At 37.3% G+C, this 14817-nt stretch overlaps 1 protein-coding gene and 1 pseudogene across 1 annotated transcript in view; both read right to left on the bottom strand.

Annotated features, from left to right (window-relative positions):
* Window positions 1-1007: 1007 nt before the first annotated feature.
* LOC133086099 (U6 spliceosomal RNA) lies at window positions 1008-1107 on the bottom strand (annotated as a pseudogene).
* Window positions 1108-12404: 11297 nt separating this feature from the next.
* Window positions 12405-14817, bottom strand: part of TRPM7 (transient receptor potential cation channel subfamily M member 7) — a 115279-nt gene continuing 112866 nt past the window's right edge. Inside the window, exon 39 of the mRNA XM_061180320.1 lies at window positions 12405-13792. Coding sequence (XP_061036303.1) covers window positions 13662-13792 — 131 coding nt within the window. The 3' untranslated portion in view covers window positions 12405-13661. The remainder of the gene's footprint in view (window positions 13793-14817) is intronic.

The raw sequence follows: 14817 nt of genomic DNA, 5'->3' as shown, positions 1-14817 counted from the left end.
CTCTTTGTTTTCTCTTGCTGCCTTTAAAATTCTCTTTAATTTCTGCTGTTTTAATTATGGTATGTCTTGGTCTCTCTTTGGGTTCATCTTGCTTGGGACTTTCTGTACTTACTGGACCTGGGTATCTGTTTCTCTCTTTGGGTTAGGGAAGTTTTCAGCCATAATTTCATCAAATACATTTTCTGCCCCTTTCTCTCTCTCACTTCTCCTTCTGGGATCCCTATAATGTGAACCTTAGTACACTTGATGTTGTCCTAGAAGTCGCTTTAACTATCATTAAAAAAAAATTTTTTTTTTTTTTTGGCTGTTCTGATTGGGTGATTTCCATTATTCTAACTTCCCAGGTCACTTGTACGTTTTTCTGTATCACCTGATTTGCTATTAATTCCTTCCAGTGTATAGTTTTCATTCCAGTTATTGTATTCTTCAGCTCTGATTGGGTCTTTCTTATATGTTCTTTGTTGAAGCTCTGAGTCCCTCCATTTTTCTCCTGAGTTCAATGAGCATCTTTATGACCATTTCTTTATACTCTTTATCAGGTAAATTACTTATCTTCATTTTATTAGGGTTCTTCCCCCCTTGAGGTTTTATTTTGCTCTTTTGTTTGGAACATATTCCTGTCTTCTCATTTTGTTTGACTTTCTCTGTCTCTATGAAATTAGGTGAAAGTTACCTATCCCAGTCTTCATGGTGTATGGGAACATCCCTATGCAATTTGTGTGTGGCCAGTGGCTTTAGTGCGAGAGCTGGACATGAAGTGAATAGGGGCCATGTCTTCTCCTGGGGTGCATCGGCAACTGCCTCCTTGGTGGGAAGTAGGGCTGGGGTTGGAGTGGCTAGAGTCAGTTGCAAGCTAGGGCTTCTCCTGGTTCAGTGGTGGTTGCTGCCATCAGGGGGGCGAGTCCAGGGCCCAAGGGGGTGGAGCAGGAGCCCTGAGGGAGCTGGGCTTCTTCTAGGAGCAATGGCAATCTCTGCCATGGTTGAGGGCATGGCTGGGGTCTTAGGGGAAAAATATGGAACACTTCACAAATTTGTGTGTAATCCTTGTGCAGGGGCCGTGCTAATCTCTGTATCATTCCAATTCTAGTATATGTGCTGCTGACGCAAGAATTAGATTTTATTTTTCTTTTTGCTTGAGTTTATCCTTAATATTTTCCAAGAAAATTGTGAACTTTCTGAGAAAGCCATTAAATAGCTGGGTTCAAGCTCCCCCTTTTCGCTTAACAATATTGCTTTGTTGTCTCCTAGATACTATAGGACAGATGAAAATTCTTATGTCAATCTGATTTTTCTCCCCTTTGTATACTTACCTTTTTAAAAAAAAATTATTTATTTTTGGCTGTGTTGGGTCTTCATTGCTGCACACGGGCTTTCTCTAGTTGTGGCGAGCAGGGGCTGCTCTTTGTTGTGGTGCGTAGGCTTCTTATTGTGGTGGCTTCTCTTGCTGCAGAGCACGGGCTCTAGGCACGTGGGATTCAGTAGCTGCAGCACGCGGGCTCAGTAATTGTGGCTCACGGGCTCTAGAGCACAAGCTCGGTAGTTGTGGCGCACAGGCTTAGTTGCTCCGCGGCATGTGGGATCTTCCCAGACCAGGGATCAAACCCGTGTCCCCTTCATTGGCAGGTGGATTCTCAACCACTGTGCCATCAGGGAAGCCCTGTATACTTACTTTTTTGCTCATTTGCAGAGTGACCAAAATGTGGCATTAAGTAGGTCTTTTCACTTATTTCCTCTCTTCTAGGTCTTTTAATCTGGAACGCTTATTAAATAGTTATTATATCTCATTTACTAATCTAGAAGATATTTATTGTGACTCTACTTTGTGCCAGTCTCTGTGCTGGTTGTTTAGCAGTGAATAAAATACAAGTCTCTACCTTCATATAACTCACAGTCTATTGACCACTTAGATTTATTCTCTGTGCTTCCAACTCTTCCCACAGATTTTCCATTATTTTGACTTTCGTACACTTGCACTTGTACGGTTACTTGACTTGAATTCTCTTGATGTTTTAGTTTTACCTTTGTGCTTATGGCAACTTTTTACATCTTTTTTTTTTTCTAATCTCACTCTTAAAGTCTTAAAGGATAACTTAAAAGTGCCTTCAAATGTTGAGATGAACATAGAAAAGACATACACTTTGAGCACATTATACACATATACACGTCTCTTAAGCAGGTGCTGATATTTTAACTATACTAACAAAAGAAGCTACAAGATAATAAGTTCCTTTATAAAGAGAAAAATCACTCTCAGAATGTTCTCTATTCTTCATCATACCCTCCTCTCTCTATTGGAACTTCCAAGAGAAAAAAAGGTAGCATGAAGAGACCTATTATTTGAGTATTTTTATTTGCTGAGTACTTAACTCACTGCACCTTCACAACAATATGAGACAAATATTGTCAAATAGGCTTGTTCAATAAGTTGGTCAGTCATGGAATAAGTGGCAGAGCAAGAATAAGAATCCGAGTCTATCCAGCTTCATTTTGCACTGTGGTGTATACACAGTTACTACAGAATTGAAAGGCCCATGGGATGTTGTAGGATACATCAGTACTTCCTTTTATAGCCAGACAATATTCTACTTTTGGATATATCATATTTTATTAATCCATTCATCCAATGGACATTTGTGTTGTTTCCACTTTTTGGCTGTTATCAATAATGCTGCTATCAACATCTGCGTACGAGTTTTGTGTAGACATTTTCATTTCTCTTGAGTATAAACATACACCAAATATTAAAACTGCTTTGTCATGAGCTGTCTTTTTATTGTTGTGTTGTAAGTTCTTTACACAAGTCCTTTATCAGATATATTACTTACAAAATTTTTCTCCCATGCTGAGAGTTGTCTTTTCACTGCTGATGGTGTACTTTGATGCACAAAACTTAAAAATTTTGACGAAGTTCAATTTGTCTATTTTTTCTTTTGTTGCCTTTGCTGTTGGCGCCGTATCTAAGAAACTATCACCTAATCCAATGTCACAAAAATGTACACCTACATTTTCTTCTAAGAGTTTCATGATTTAGGCTCTGACATTTAGGTTTTCAATCTTTTTTTTTTTTTTTTGGCTGCGTTGGGTCTTAGTTGAGGCCCACAGGATCTTTGTTGAGGCATGCAGGATCTTTCCGTTACAGTGCGTTGTCTGCTCCGGCTCCTCTCTAGTTGCGGCGTGCTGGTTTTCTCTCTAGTTGTGGTGCATGGGCTCCAGAGCACATGGGCTCTGTAGTTTGCGGCAAGCAGGCTCTCTTGAGGCGCACGAGCTCAATGGTTGTGACACGCAGGCTTAGTTGCCCCGTGGCATGTGGGATCTTAGCTCCCTGACCAGGGATCAAACCCACATCCCCTGCATTGGAAGGCAGATTCTTTACCACTGGACCACCAGGTAAGTCCCTTCAATCCATTTTGAGTTGACTTTTGCATATGGTGTAAGGTACGGGTTCAACTTCATTCTTTTGCAAGTGGGTATCTAGTTGTCGCAAAACAATTTAATGAAAAGTCCATTCTTTCCCCATTGAGCTGTTTTGGCACCCTTGTAGGGTGCCAAAATCAACCACAAATTTCTGGACTCTTAATTCTATTTTATTAATCTATAAGGCATAACACACTGTCTTTGATTTGTCTAGCTTTGTTTGGGAAGGAGTATTTTAACAGGCTTTTTAGATAGTTGTGGATATTCTTATTTGAGACAATACCAAAATTTGACAAATGGTGGTTTCTTAAAGGTCAGCTGCAGTGTAGAATCTGAAACTCCTGTAAACTTCTTCTACCCTGCTAGAGTTTTTCACTTCTTCATTCACGGACCATTTTGTAATCCATGCACAGAGCATTTGGAGAACATTGGTTGTTTTGCAGATCGTCCAAATGTTGACACATTTCATTATAAACTGTCAAAAATAACTGTTGTTAAATCAGCACTGATTATATTGGAAAAGTATTGGGAAGCTGTCATGCTACGGTGTTAAGAGGCAAGTTTTCTAAAATTCCAACTTTCTCTTGAAAGTTCAAATTTTAGCAGTAACAAGTACTGTTAGTTTTCTGCCAAACACTCAAGTCAGAAGAACCCTGGTTTGTCTGCCAGTCATTCTTCCAAGTAGACATGTTCAATGAAAAAAGTGACTAGTTCAGTTTGTAACTCACACAATTGCATAATTGCCTTTCCTTTGAAACAATCATCACACTTCATTATGTAGCAAAAGTGCTTTATGCATATTTTTCATTTTGTTCCACAGACTATTAAAGACATGTTTTCAAGGTCAAGATTAATTAAAAATTGAAATGAACTTTAAAAAAAAACTGTGGCATGAAGGTGAAGACTATAATGAACAATAGTACAGTTTGGTGCTACTGCCTTGATTCATGCTAAGGTACCAGCAGTTTTACCCATCAATAATTTTGCTACATCAATAAAACTTTCAACACATTGAAAAAGGTAAACAATAACTTACGAGTTATGAGACGTTTTGACCTTGTAGGCCCCGTGAAAGTGTCCTGGGGACTCTCAGGGTCTATGGTCCACTTTGAGAACCACTGACCTAATTAATACATCTAAGCAATGACCACCAAAAAGACAAGACCTGTGTTTCCTAGTGGAAGTATACACCACCACCAATGAAGCATTCTTCTCAAAAAACCAATCTTGAATTTGACCAAGCCTCTAAACCTAACAACTAGTTTATGGCATATACAGGAAACATAAACATAAAATGACAACTAATGAAATAATCAGCAAAACCTTTTATGTGGGAAACTTTTTAGAATGAATGAGCTGGTTCTTCAAAAAATAAACTGGAAAAAAAAAAGGTGGGAGGAGAAACCTATATATTAAAAGAGAATTTAAAGACAAATCAAGCAACTGCAAAACATGAATCTTATCTGGGTCCTGATTCAAGCAAATTATAAAAATAATGTTTTTTGAGAATGACTATATTATCTGATAAGTAACTTAAGTTTTTTAGATGTGAAGATACTACAGTTCTTGTATTTAGAAACATATACTAAAACATTTATAATTGAAAGTCAAGTTCCATAATGCAGGACTCCACAGAAATTCCAATGAAAAAACAAGGGCGAGAGCTAAATGTGGGGTGGGACAGTGCATGAAAGTAAGTACCCTGATGAAAGGTACTGTTTACTGTAAACTGGCGCATGTAGCTTTTCTGAAGAATAACCATACCCTTTCCCCCCCCCTCATGCCCACTGAGGTAGAATCAAGAACCCCAGGAAGAAACTCTGCTTTGAGGAATTTCCAAAAGGCCTAGAAGGAGGAAAACATATTCCAGAGAGGATCAGAACCTTACCTTGGGATTTCTCCTAAGAAAAAGTTCGCAGATCATCTAATATTGGAAATATTCTGTGGTACTTCTTCAATACATACTTATTGAGTACCTATATTGTATGCTACAAAATCCAGCAAGGCTCCAAGGGAAATACAAAATAAGACAACTCTTAGTTGGTAACACAGACGATCTAGTTTTGAGAGACACACACAGTGGTTGAGTAGTTTTACTCCAATATATAATTACTGAGTATTTAACTAGGTGGTTAACTGTGACAGATCGGAGGATCTGGGTTCCTCAAATACAGATGCCTTGTGTGAAATCTAGCTAGGAAACAATCAGAATAGATGTGGTAAACAAGGAGATCTCAAAAATCCCTCCCTGCCTATAGATGCACCGCTTCCTGCAAATAATTATTTCATCTGTCTTGTAAGTGATAAACAGCTATTTACTGGGTGCTTTTGCCTTGACTGTCTACTTAAATACACAAGATGGTATCATTTTGATCTGTCTTCCTCAAGAGAAAGTTTGATATTGTGGAAAAACATTTAAAAACTCAATTATTTTAACGAAATGTCTGTCACAAGGCATGTGGTATACAAGGTGGTGGGTGCTACAGAAGCGAAAAATCTTAAGGGTCCTTTCCTCTGTGAACTGAACAGTCTAATGGGGTATAAAGACAGATGGTAACTATGAAAGCAACATAGTTCAACTTAAAGGTCGAAAAGGAGGGTAATTTTATATTTTTCTTTACATTTAAAATTGTATCCATATGTTCCAATACAATCAACATGCATTACTTTTAAAATAATAGTGGCTCACATATACCACCAGACCGAGGAAGGGATATTAGAGAACATCTACAGAAGATATTTTATGAAGTAATATTTGGTAAAGAGGTGGAGTTCTGTTCTAAGTAGGATGAGACTGAGAAGAAATGTTAAAGAGATTAAAGTAAATGACACTTTCAGACCATGGAGTAATAATGATGAACTTGAGTAATCTAAATGTGGTTTTCAGGTAAACTGTTCCTTTCTAGAATTAACCAAAAAAGTTAATGGAGTAAATCTGTTTCAGAAAAGTGACTAGGAACTGGTACAGAAATCATCAATGGTCATTATGCTTCAAAGTTAATATAGCATGGGGCTTAAAAGCATAGATAAAAGCCTATCTGCCACTCATCCACCAGAGGGTAGAGAGCAGAAGCAAGAAGAACTATAATCCTGCAGCCTGTGGAACAAAAACCACATTCACAGAAGGACAGACAAGATGAAAAGGCAGAGGGCTATGTACCAGATGAAGGAACAAGATAAAATCCCAGAAAAACAACTAAATGAAGTGGAGATAGGCAACCTTCCAGAAAAAGAATTCAGAATAATGATAGTGAAGATGATCCAGGACCTCGGAAAAACAATGGAGGCAAAGATCGAGAAATTGCAAGAAATGTTTAACAAAGGCCTAGAAGAATTAAAAAACAAACAAACAGAGATGAACAATACACTAACTGAAATGAAAACTACACTAGAAGGAATCAATAGCAGAATAACTGAGGCAGAAGAATGGATAAGTGATCTGGAAGACAGAATGGTGGAAATCACTGCATGGAACAGAATAAAGAAAAAAGGATGAAAAGAAATGAAGACAGCCTAAGAGACCTCTGGGACAACATTAAACGCAACAACATTGGCATTATAGGGGTCGCAGAAGGAGAAGAGAGAAAGGACCCGAGAAAATATTTGAAGAGATTATAGTCGAAAATTTCCCTAACATGGGAAAGGAAAGAGCCACCCAAGTCCAGGAAGCACAGCGAGTCCCATACACGATAAACCCAAGGAGAAACACGCCGAGACACATAGTAATCAAATTGGCAAAAATTAAAGACAAAGAAAAATTATTGAAAGCAGTAAGGGAAAAATGAAAAATAGCATACAAGGGAACTCCCATACGGTTAACAGCTGATTTCTCAGCAGAAACTCTACAAGCCAGAAGGCAGTGGCATGATATACTTAAAGTGATGAAAGGGGAGAACCGACAACCAAGATTACTCTACCCGGCAAGGATCTCATTCAGATTCGATGGCGAAATCAAAAGCTTTCCAGACAAGCAAAAGCTAAGAGAATTCAGCACCACCAAACCAGCTCTACAACAAATGCTAAAGGAACTTCTCTAAGTGGGAAACACAAGAGAAGAAAAGGACCTACAAAAACAAATGCAAAACAATTAAGAAAATGGTCATAGGAACATACATATCGATAATTACCTTAAACGTGAATGGATTAAATGGTCCAACCAAAAGACACAGGCTTGCTGAATGGATACAAAAACAAAACCCATCTATATGCTGTCTACAAGAGACCCACTTCAGACCTAGGGACACATACACACTGAAAGTGAGGGGATAGAAAAAGATATTCCATGCAAATGGAAATCAAAAGAGAGCTGGAGTAGCTATACCCATATCAGATAAAATAGACTTTAAAATAAAGAATGTTACAAGAGACAAGGAAGGACACTACATAATGATCAAGGGATCAATCCAAGAAGAAGATATAAGAATTATAAATATATATGCACCCAACACAGGAGCACCTCAATACATAAGGCAACTGCTAACAGCTATAAAAGAGGAAATTGACAGTAACACAATGATAGTGGGGGACTTTAACACCTCACTTACACCAATGGACAGATCATCCAAAATGACAATAAATAAGGAAACAGAAGCTTTAAATGACACAATACACCAGATAGATTTAATTGATATTTATAAGACATTCCATCCCAAAACAGCAGATTACACTTTCCTCTCAAGTACACATGGAACATTCTCCAGGATAGATTACATCTTGGGTCACAAATCAAGCCTCAGTAAATTTAAGAAAACTGAAATCATATCAAGCATCTTTTCTGACCACAACACTATGAGATTAGAAATGAATTACAGGAAAAAATACGTAAAAAACACAAACACATGGAGGCTAAACAATACGTTACTAAATAACCAAGAGATTACTGAAGAAATCAAAGAGGAAATCAAAAAATACCTAGAGACAAATGACAATGAAAACATGACGATCCAAAACCTATGGGATGAAGCAAAAGCAGTTCTAAGAGGGAAGTTTATAGCTATACAAGCCTACCTCAAGAAACAAGAAAAATCTCAAGTAAACAATCTAACCTTACACCTAAAGGAACTAGAGAAAGAAGAACAAACAAGACCCAAAGTTAGCAGAAGGAAAGAAATCATAAAGATCACAGCAGAAATAAATGAAATAGAAACAAAGAAAAGAATAGCAAAGATCAATAAAACTAAAAGCTGGTTCTTTGAGAAGATAAACAAAATCGATAAACCATTAGCCAGACTCATCAAGAAAAAGAGGGAGAGGACTCAAATCAATAAAATTAGAAATGAAAAAGAAGTTACAACAGACACCGCAGAAATACAAAGCATCCTAAGAGACTACTACAAGCAACTCGATGCCAATAAAATGGACAACCTGGAAGAAATGGACAAATTCTTAGAAAGGTATAACCTTCCAAGACTGAACGAGGAAGAAACAGAAAATATGAACAGACCAATCACAAGTAATGAAATTGAAATTGTGAATAAAAATCTTCCAAGAAAAGTCCAGGACCAGACGGCTTCACAGGTGAATTTTATCAAACATTTAGAGAAGAGCTGACACCCATCCTTCTCAAACTCTTCCAAAAAATTGCAGAGGAAGGAACACTCCCAAACTCATTCTATGAGGCCACCATCACCCTGATGCCAAAAGCAGACAAAGATACTACAAAAAAAGAAAATTACAGACCAATATCACTGATGAACATAGATGCAAAAATCCTCAACAAAATACTAGCAAACAGAATCCAACAACACATTAAAAGGATCATACACCATCATCAAGTGGGATTTATCTCAGGGATGCAAGGATTCTTCAATATACGCAAATCAATCAATGTGATACACCATATTAACAAATTGAAGAATAAAAACCATATGATCATCTCAATAGATGCAGAAAAAGCTTTTGACAAAATTCAACACCCATTTATGATAAAAACTCTCCAGAAAGTGGGCATAGAGGGAACCTACCTCAACATAATGAAGGCCATATACGACAAACCCACAGCAAACATCATTCTTTTTTTTTAAAATTAATTATTTATTTTTGGCTGTGTTGGGTCTTCGTTTCTGTGCGAGGGCCTTCTCTAGTTGCGGCAAGCGGGGGCCACTCTTCATCGTGGTGCACGGGCCTCTCACTATCGCGGCCTCTCTTGTTGGGACCACAGGCTCCAGACGCACAGGCTCAGTAGTTGTGGCTCACGGGCCTAGTTGCTCTGTGGCATGTGGGATCTTCCCAGACCAGGGCTCGAACCCGTGTCCCCTGCATTGGCAGGCAGATTCTCAACCACCGCACCACCAGGGAAGCCTGCAAACATCATTCTTAATGGTGAAAAACTGAAAGCATTTCCTCTCAGATCAGGAACGAGACAAGGATGTCCTCTCTCACCACTATTATTCAACATAGTTTTGGAAGTCCTAGCCATGGCAATCAGAGAAGGAAAAGATATAAAAGGAACAGAAATTGGAAAAGCGGAAGTAAAACTGTCACTGTTTGCAGATGACATCATACTATACATAGATAATCCTAAAAATGCCACCAGAACACTACTAATCAATGAATTTGGTAAAGTTGCAGGATACAAAATTAATGCACAGAAATCTCTTGCATTCCTATACACTAATGATGAAAAATCTGAAAGAGAAATTATGGAAACACTCCCATTTACCATTGCAACAAAAAGAATAAAATACCTAGGAATAAACCTACCTAGGGAAATAAAAGACCTGTATGCAGAAAACTATAAGACACCGATGAAAGAAATTAAAGATGATACCAAGAGATGGAGAGATATACCATGTTCTTGGATTGGAAGAATCATATTGTGAAAATGGCTACACTACCCTAAGCAATCTACAGATTCAATGCAATCCCTATCAAATTACCAATGGCATTTTTTACGGAACTAGAACAAATCATCTTAAAATTTGTATGGAGACAGAAAAGACCCCGAATAGCCAAAGCAGTCTTGAGGGAAAAAAACGGAGCTGGAGGAATCAGACTCCCTGACCTCAGACTATACTACAAAGCTACAGTAATCAAGACAATATGGTACTGGCACAAAAACAGAAGCATAGATCAATGGAACAAGATAGAAAGCCCAGAGATAAACCCACGCACCTATGGTCAACTAATCTATGACAAAGGAGGCAAAGATATACAATGGAGAAAAGACAGTCTCTTCAATAAGTGGTGCTGGGAAAACTGGACAGCTACATGTAAAAGAATGAAATTAGAACACTCCCTAACACCATACACAAAAATAAACTCAAAATGGATTCGAGACCTAAATGTAAGACCGGACACTATAAAACTCTCAGAGGAAAACATAGGAAGAACACTCTTGGACATAAATCACAGCAAGGTATTTTTTGACCCATCTCCTAGAGTAATGGAAATAAAAACAAAAATAAACAAATGGGACCTAATGAAACTTCAAAGCTTTTGCACAGCAAAGGAAACCATAAACAAGACGAAAAGACAACCCTCAGAATGGGAGAAAATATTCGCAAAAGAATCAACGGACAAAGGATTAATCTCCAAAATATATAAACAGCTCATGCAGCTCAATACTAAAGAAACAAACAACCCAATCCAAAAATGGGCAGAAGACCTAAATAGACATTTCTCCAAAGAAGACATACAGATGGCCAAGAAGCACATGAAATGCTGCTCAACATCACTAATTAGAGAAATGCAAATCAAAACTACAATGAGGTATCACCTCACACCAGTTAGAATGGGCATCATCAGAAAATCTACAAACAACAAATGCTGGAGAGGGTGTGGAGAAAAGGGAACCCTCTTGCACTGTTGGTGGGAATGTAAACTGATACAGCCACTATGGAGAACAGTATGGAGGTTCCTTAAAAAACTAAAAGTAGAATTACCATATGATCCAGCAATCCCACTACTGGGCATATACCCAGAGAAAACCATAATTCAAAAAGACACATGCACCCCAATGTTCATTGCAGCACTATTTACAATAGCCAGGTCATGGAAGCAACCTAAATGCCCATCGACAGACGAATGGATAAAGAAGATGTGGTACATATATACAATGGAATACTACTCAGCCATTAAAAAGAATGAAATTGAGTCATTTGTTGAGACGTGGATGGATCTAGAGACTGTCATATAGAGTGAAGTAAGTCAGAAAGAGAAAAACAAATATCGTATATTAACGCATGTATGTGGAACCTAGAAAAATGGTACAGATGAACGGGTTTGCAGGGCAGAAGTTGAGACACAGATGTAGAGAACAAATGTATGGATACCAAGGGGGGAAAACCGCGGTGGGGTGGGGATGGTGGTGTGCTGAATAGAGCGATTGGGATTGACATGTATACACTGATGTGTATAAAACTGATGACTAATAAGAACCGGCAGTATAAAAAAAACAAACAAAAAAGCCTACCTGCCTGTGTTCAAATTCTAGTGCTGCTACTTACTGAGTACAAGAATCTGAGGAAAGTTACTTTACCTAATGCCGTCATCTTCTAATCAGCATCATAGGATAATAATAACACCTATTTCATAAGATTGTTGTAAGGATTAAATGGGTTAATGCATGTAAAGTACTTAGAATAGTACCTGGCACATATTAAGTACTAAATACGTGTTCAAGTACTATTATTATTATGTGAAAATAATCAACAAAAAATTAAATATCAGTAGACAATTCATATCCCTGTTTTCTGACATAACAAGAAACAGATCCAGAAATAAATAAAGACACAGTAGGAAATCAAGATCACTTTAAACATTGTACAGGACAGGAGATCAAAATGCACAGGTGTACAAATGGTTCATTTAAAAAAAACCTGATATTCTGAAAAAAAAATAACACTGAAAATATTAATTTTTCAGAATGATTAAACTCAGTAAAACATCTGTAAACAAGAATAAATTTATTTAATTTCTTTTAAAGATTTAATGATATACAAAATGTATATAGTATAATATCTTTAATACATTTTTTCTTTCTCCCCCCCATCAATATTAAACACTATTTGAACAGCTTATCTCTTTTTCCCTTGTCTGTATCTATGAGATACACTACTGAATACAAATAAGATTACACTGCTCCCTCCCAAATAAAAATTAAAATTAGTACCTAGGGAAAAAAAAAAAGAAAGAAAAAAAGTCAAAGCACAGAACTTCAGACAGATGAAAAGCTTTTCTTGTTGTTGAGTATTCAACAACATCTGGGGCAGTTAAATTACATTTTATTGGCATAAAGTTGCATTGCAATCTCCCAACATCACATAATGATAATCCAATTCAATTTCTTAAGTACCACAAACAATATTCATGTTCAGATGTTCCTACACAATTTTAAATATATGCAAAAATTCATGTTTACATTCTGATTTGATATACTGGTCAATAAAATCTTTTGAGAAGTATGTAACTTCCAAGTTGTAACTATAGTAGATATAGATAAGAAAAAAGTACTTCAACTTTTCTCACAAGGTAACTTCTCTTGAACAGTGAGTTAAGTTTCTCCTTTGATATATTTAGGTTATACCGGTCTACCATGGCTTTCTTCTACTTAACAATGTTTAAAAAAAAAAAAGCACTAATACTTTTGCACAATTTGGGCTCTATTTAATGAAAAAACTGGCTCTATCTTTTAAATAGGAGCCTAACCCTGATTCATAAGGTTCCTCTTAGAAAATGGTTTTCGGCTTGGGCTTTCTATATCCCTGTAGATCTAGAATTATAACAAGCCATCTCCCTTTTCATGAGATGGGAAACAACAAGCATCTAGCTGGGCACTAGTGACATCATCACTGAACACACTAAAACACACTGAGGAAGACACCTGACTGCCATTTAACCAAAAGACTGGGTGATTTCTTCATTTCACTAGCTGAATGGCAGTAAACCAGCTGCCAATAAAATCTGCACGGACACCTAACTTTGGTTAATGGTATTGCACCACATGAAGAGAGGGTATTACCCTCATCAGAACAAAGTCAAATGAAATCCTCTGTTAAAAAGAGCCCTTTAAAAAGTTATAAATACTAATTTTTCTTTACCTTTAAAATTTAACAGCTGCCAGCTGTATTGTATAGGGAGTTCCTGACTAATTTAATCAGGTCAAAAGAATATTGACCTTTTAAATGTGCCAGTTCAGCATATTCAATTAGCACACGCTTTTCTTTATTACCAAACAATTCCCTCCTAAATGAAAAGTGACAGTAACATTTTTGTGAGGTGTAGGCAAAACCAATGATTCAGTAATATTATAACATCAGACGAATAGAATTAGTTGATTCTGATTCTTTGGTGGAATTTCCAGGCTGAAGAGTCAAATCAGAAGGCTCATCCTGAGGAAATATAATTTTGTCAGGTGTATAGTCATTCCTCTTCAGATCTATATTCATGACCCCCAACAAAAAAAAGAAAAAAAGAGTCAGTATTGCTTAGAAACAGAAAATTAAGAACATTTTCTAAATCAATTTCCCTCTAAACATGCCAGATCTATTTTCTACAAGGCTGTTATAAATTCAAAAGTCACAAAATTTATACACATAAAAATGAAATCATTCAACAAATAATTATTACACTCCGACCATGAGTCAGTAACTCATGTAAGTGTAGAAACGCAGCAGTGAACAAGGCAGGTAAGGTCCCTGTTCTCATGGAGCTTATATTCTTGTAGGTGAAGAAAAACAAATAGAAAAATGACAATTTTAAGTAGTAGCAAGTGCTTTGAAGAAAATAGTGTGATGAGGGTCAGGTGGGAGACTGTATAAGGTGATTCTTTTAGATAGGGCTGGGCAGAAAAGCCACAGGAGGTAACATATAAGACCTGAATATTAAGAAATGACCGATCAAAGTCCCAGGAAGAGTACTCTATGCAGAGAAAGTTAACTGCGGACTGCAAAAAGGAAATGGACTTGGTGTGTTCCAAGAATGGCAAGAAGCAGCATGGCTTGCATGTGGTGAATGAGGGGAAGACTAGGAGAAAATGAGGTCAAACAATCGTTAACGGTCAGCAGTTGTCAAACTACAGCCTGTGCGCCAAATCTGGCCTGCTACTTGTTTTTGTAAATAGTTTTATTGGAATGCAGCCATAGAAATTTGTTTACAGATTGTCTCTGGCTGTTTTTGTACTACAATGGGAGAGTTGGGTAGCTGTGACACAGGCCATATGGCCCACAAAGCCTAAAATGTATACTTCCTTAGTTTGCCTTTTACAGAAAAGTTTGCTGACCTCTGATTCATGGTTTGCAAGCTAAGTACAGATTACGGTGAAAATCCAGTGGAAGGTATTAAAAAGTCTTAAGGGAGGAATGTAATCAAATTTGTTTAAAATGACCATTCCAATCGTCACATGAAGTCTTGTTAGAGGGCAACTGGTAAGAATTCAGGAAACAAAATGGTGGCAATGACGAT

This window comes from Eubalaena glacialis, chromosome 2, assembly GCF_028564815.1.
Source record: "Eubalaena glacialis isolate mEubGla1 chromosome 2, mEubGla1.1.hap2.+ XY, whole genome shotgun sequence".
In the NCBI taxonomy this organism is placed as follows: domain Eukaryota; kingdom Metazoa; phylum Chordata; class Mammalia; order Artiodactyla; family Balaenidae; genus Eubalaena; species Eubalaena glacialis.
Note: the sequence above shows the minus strand (reverse complement) of the source record. Positions and strands in the feature narration are given on the sequence as shown.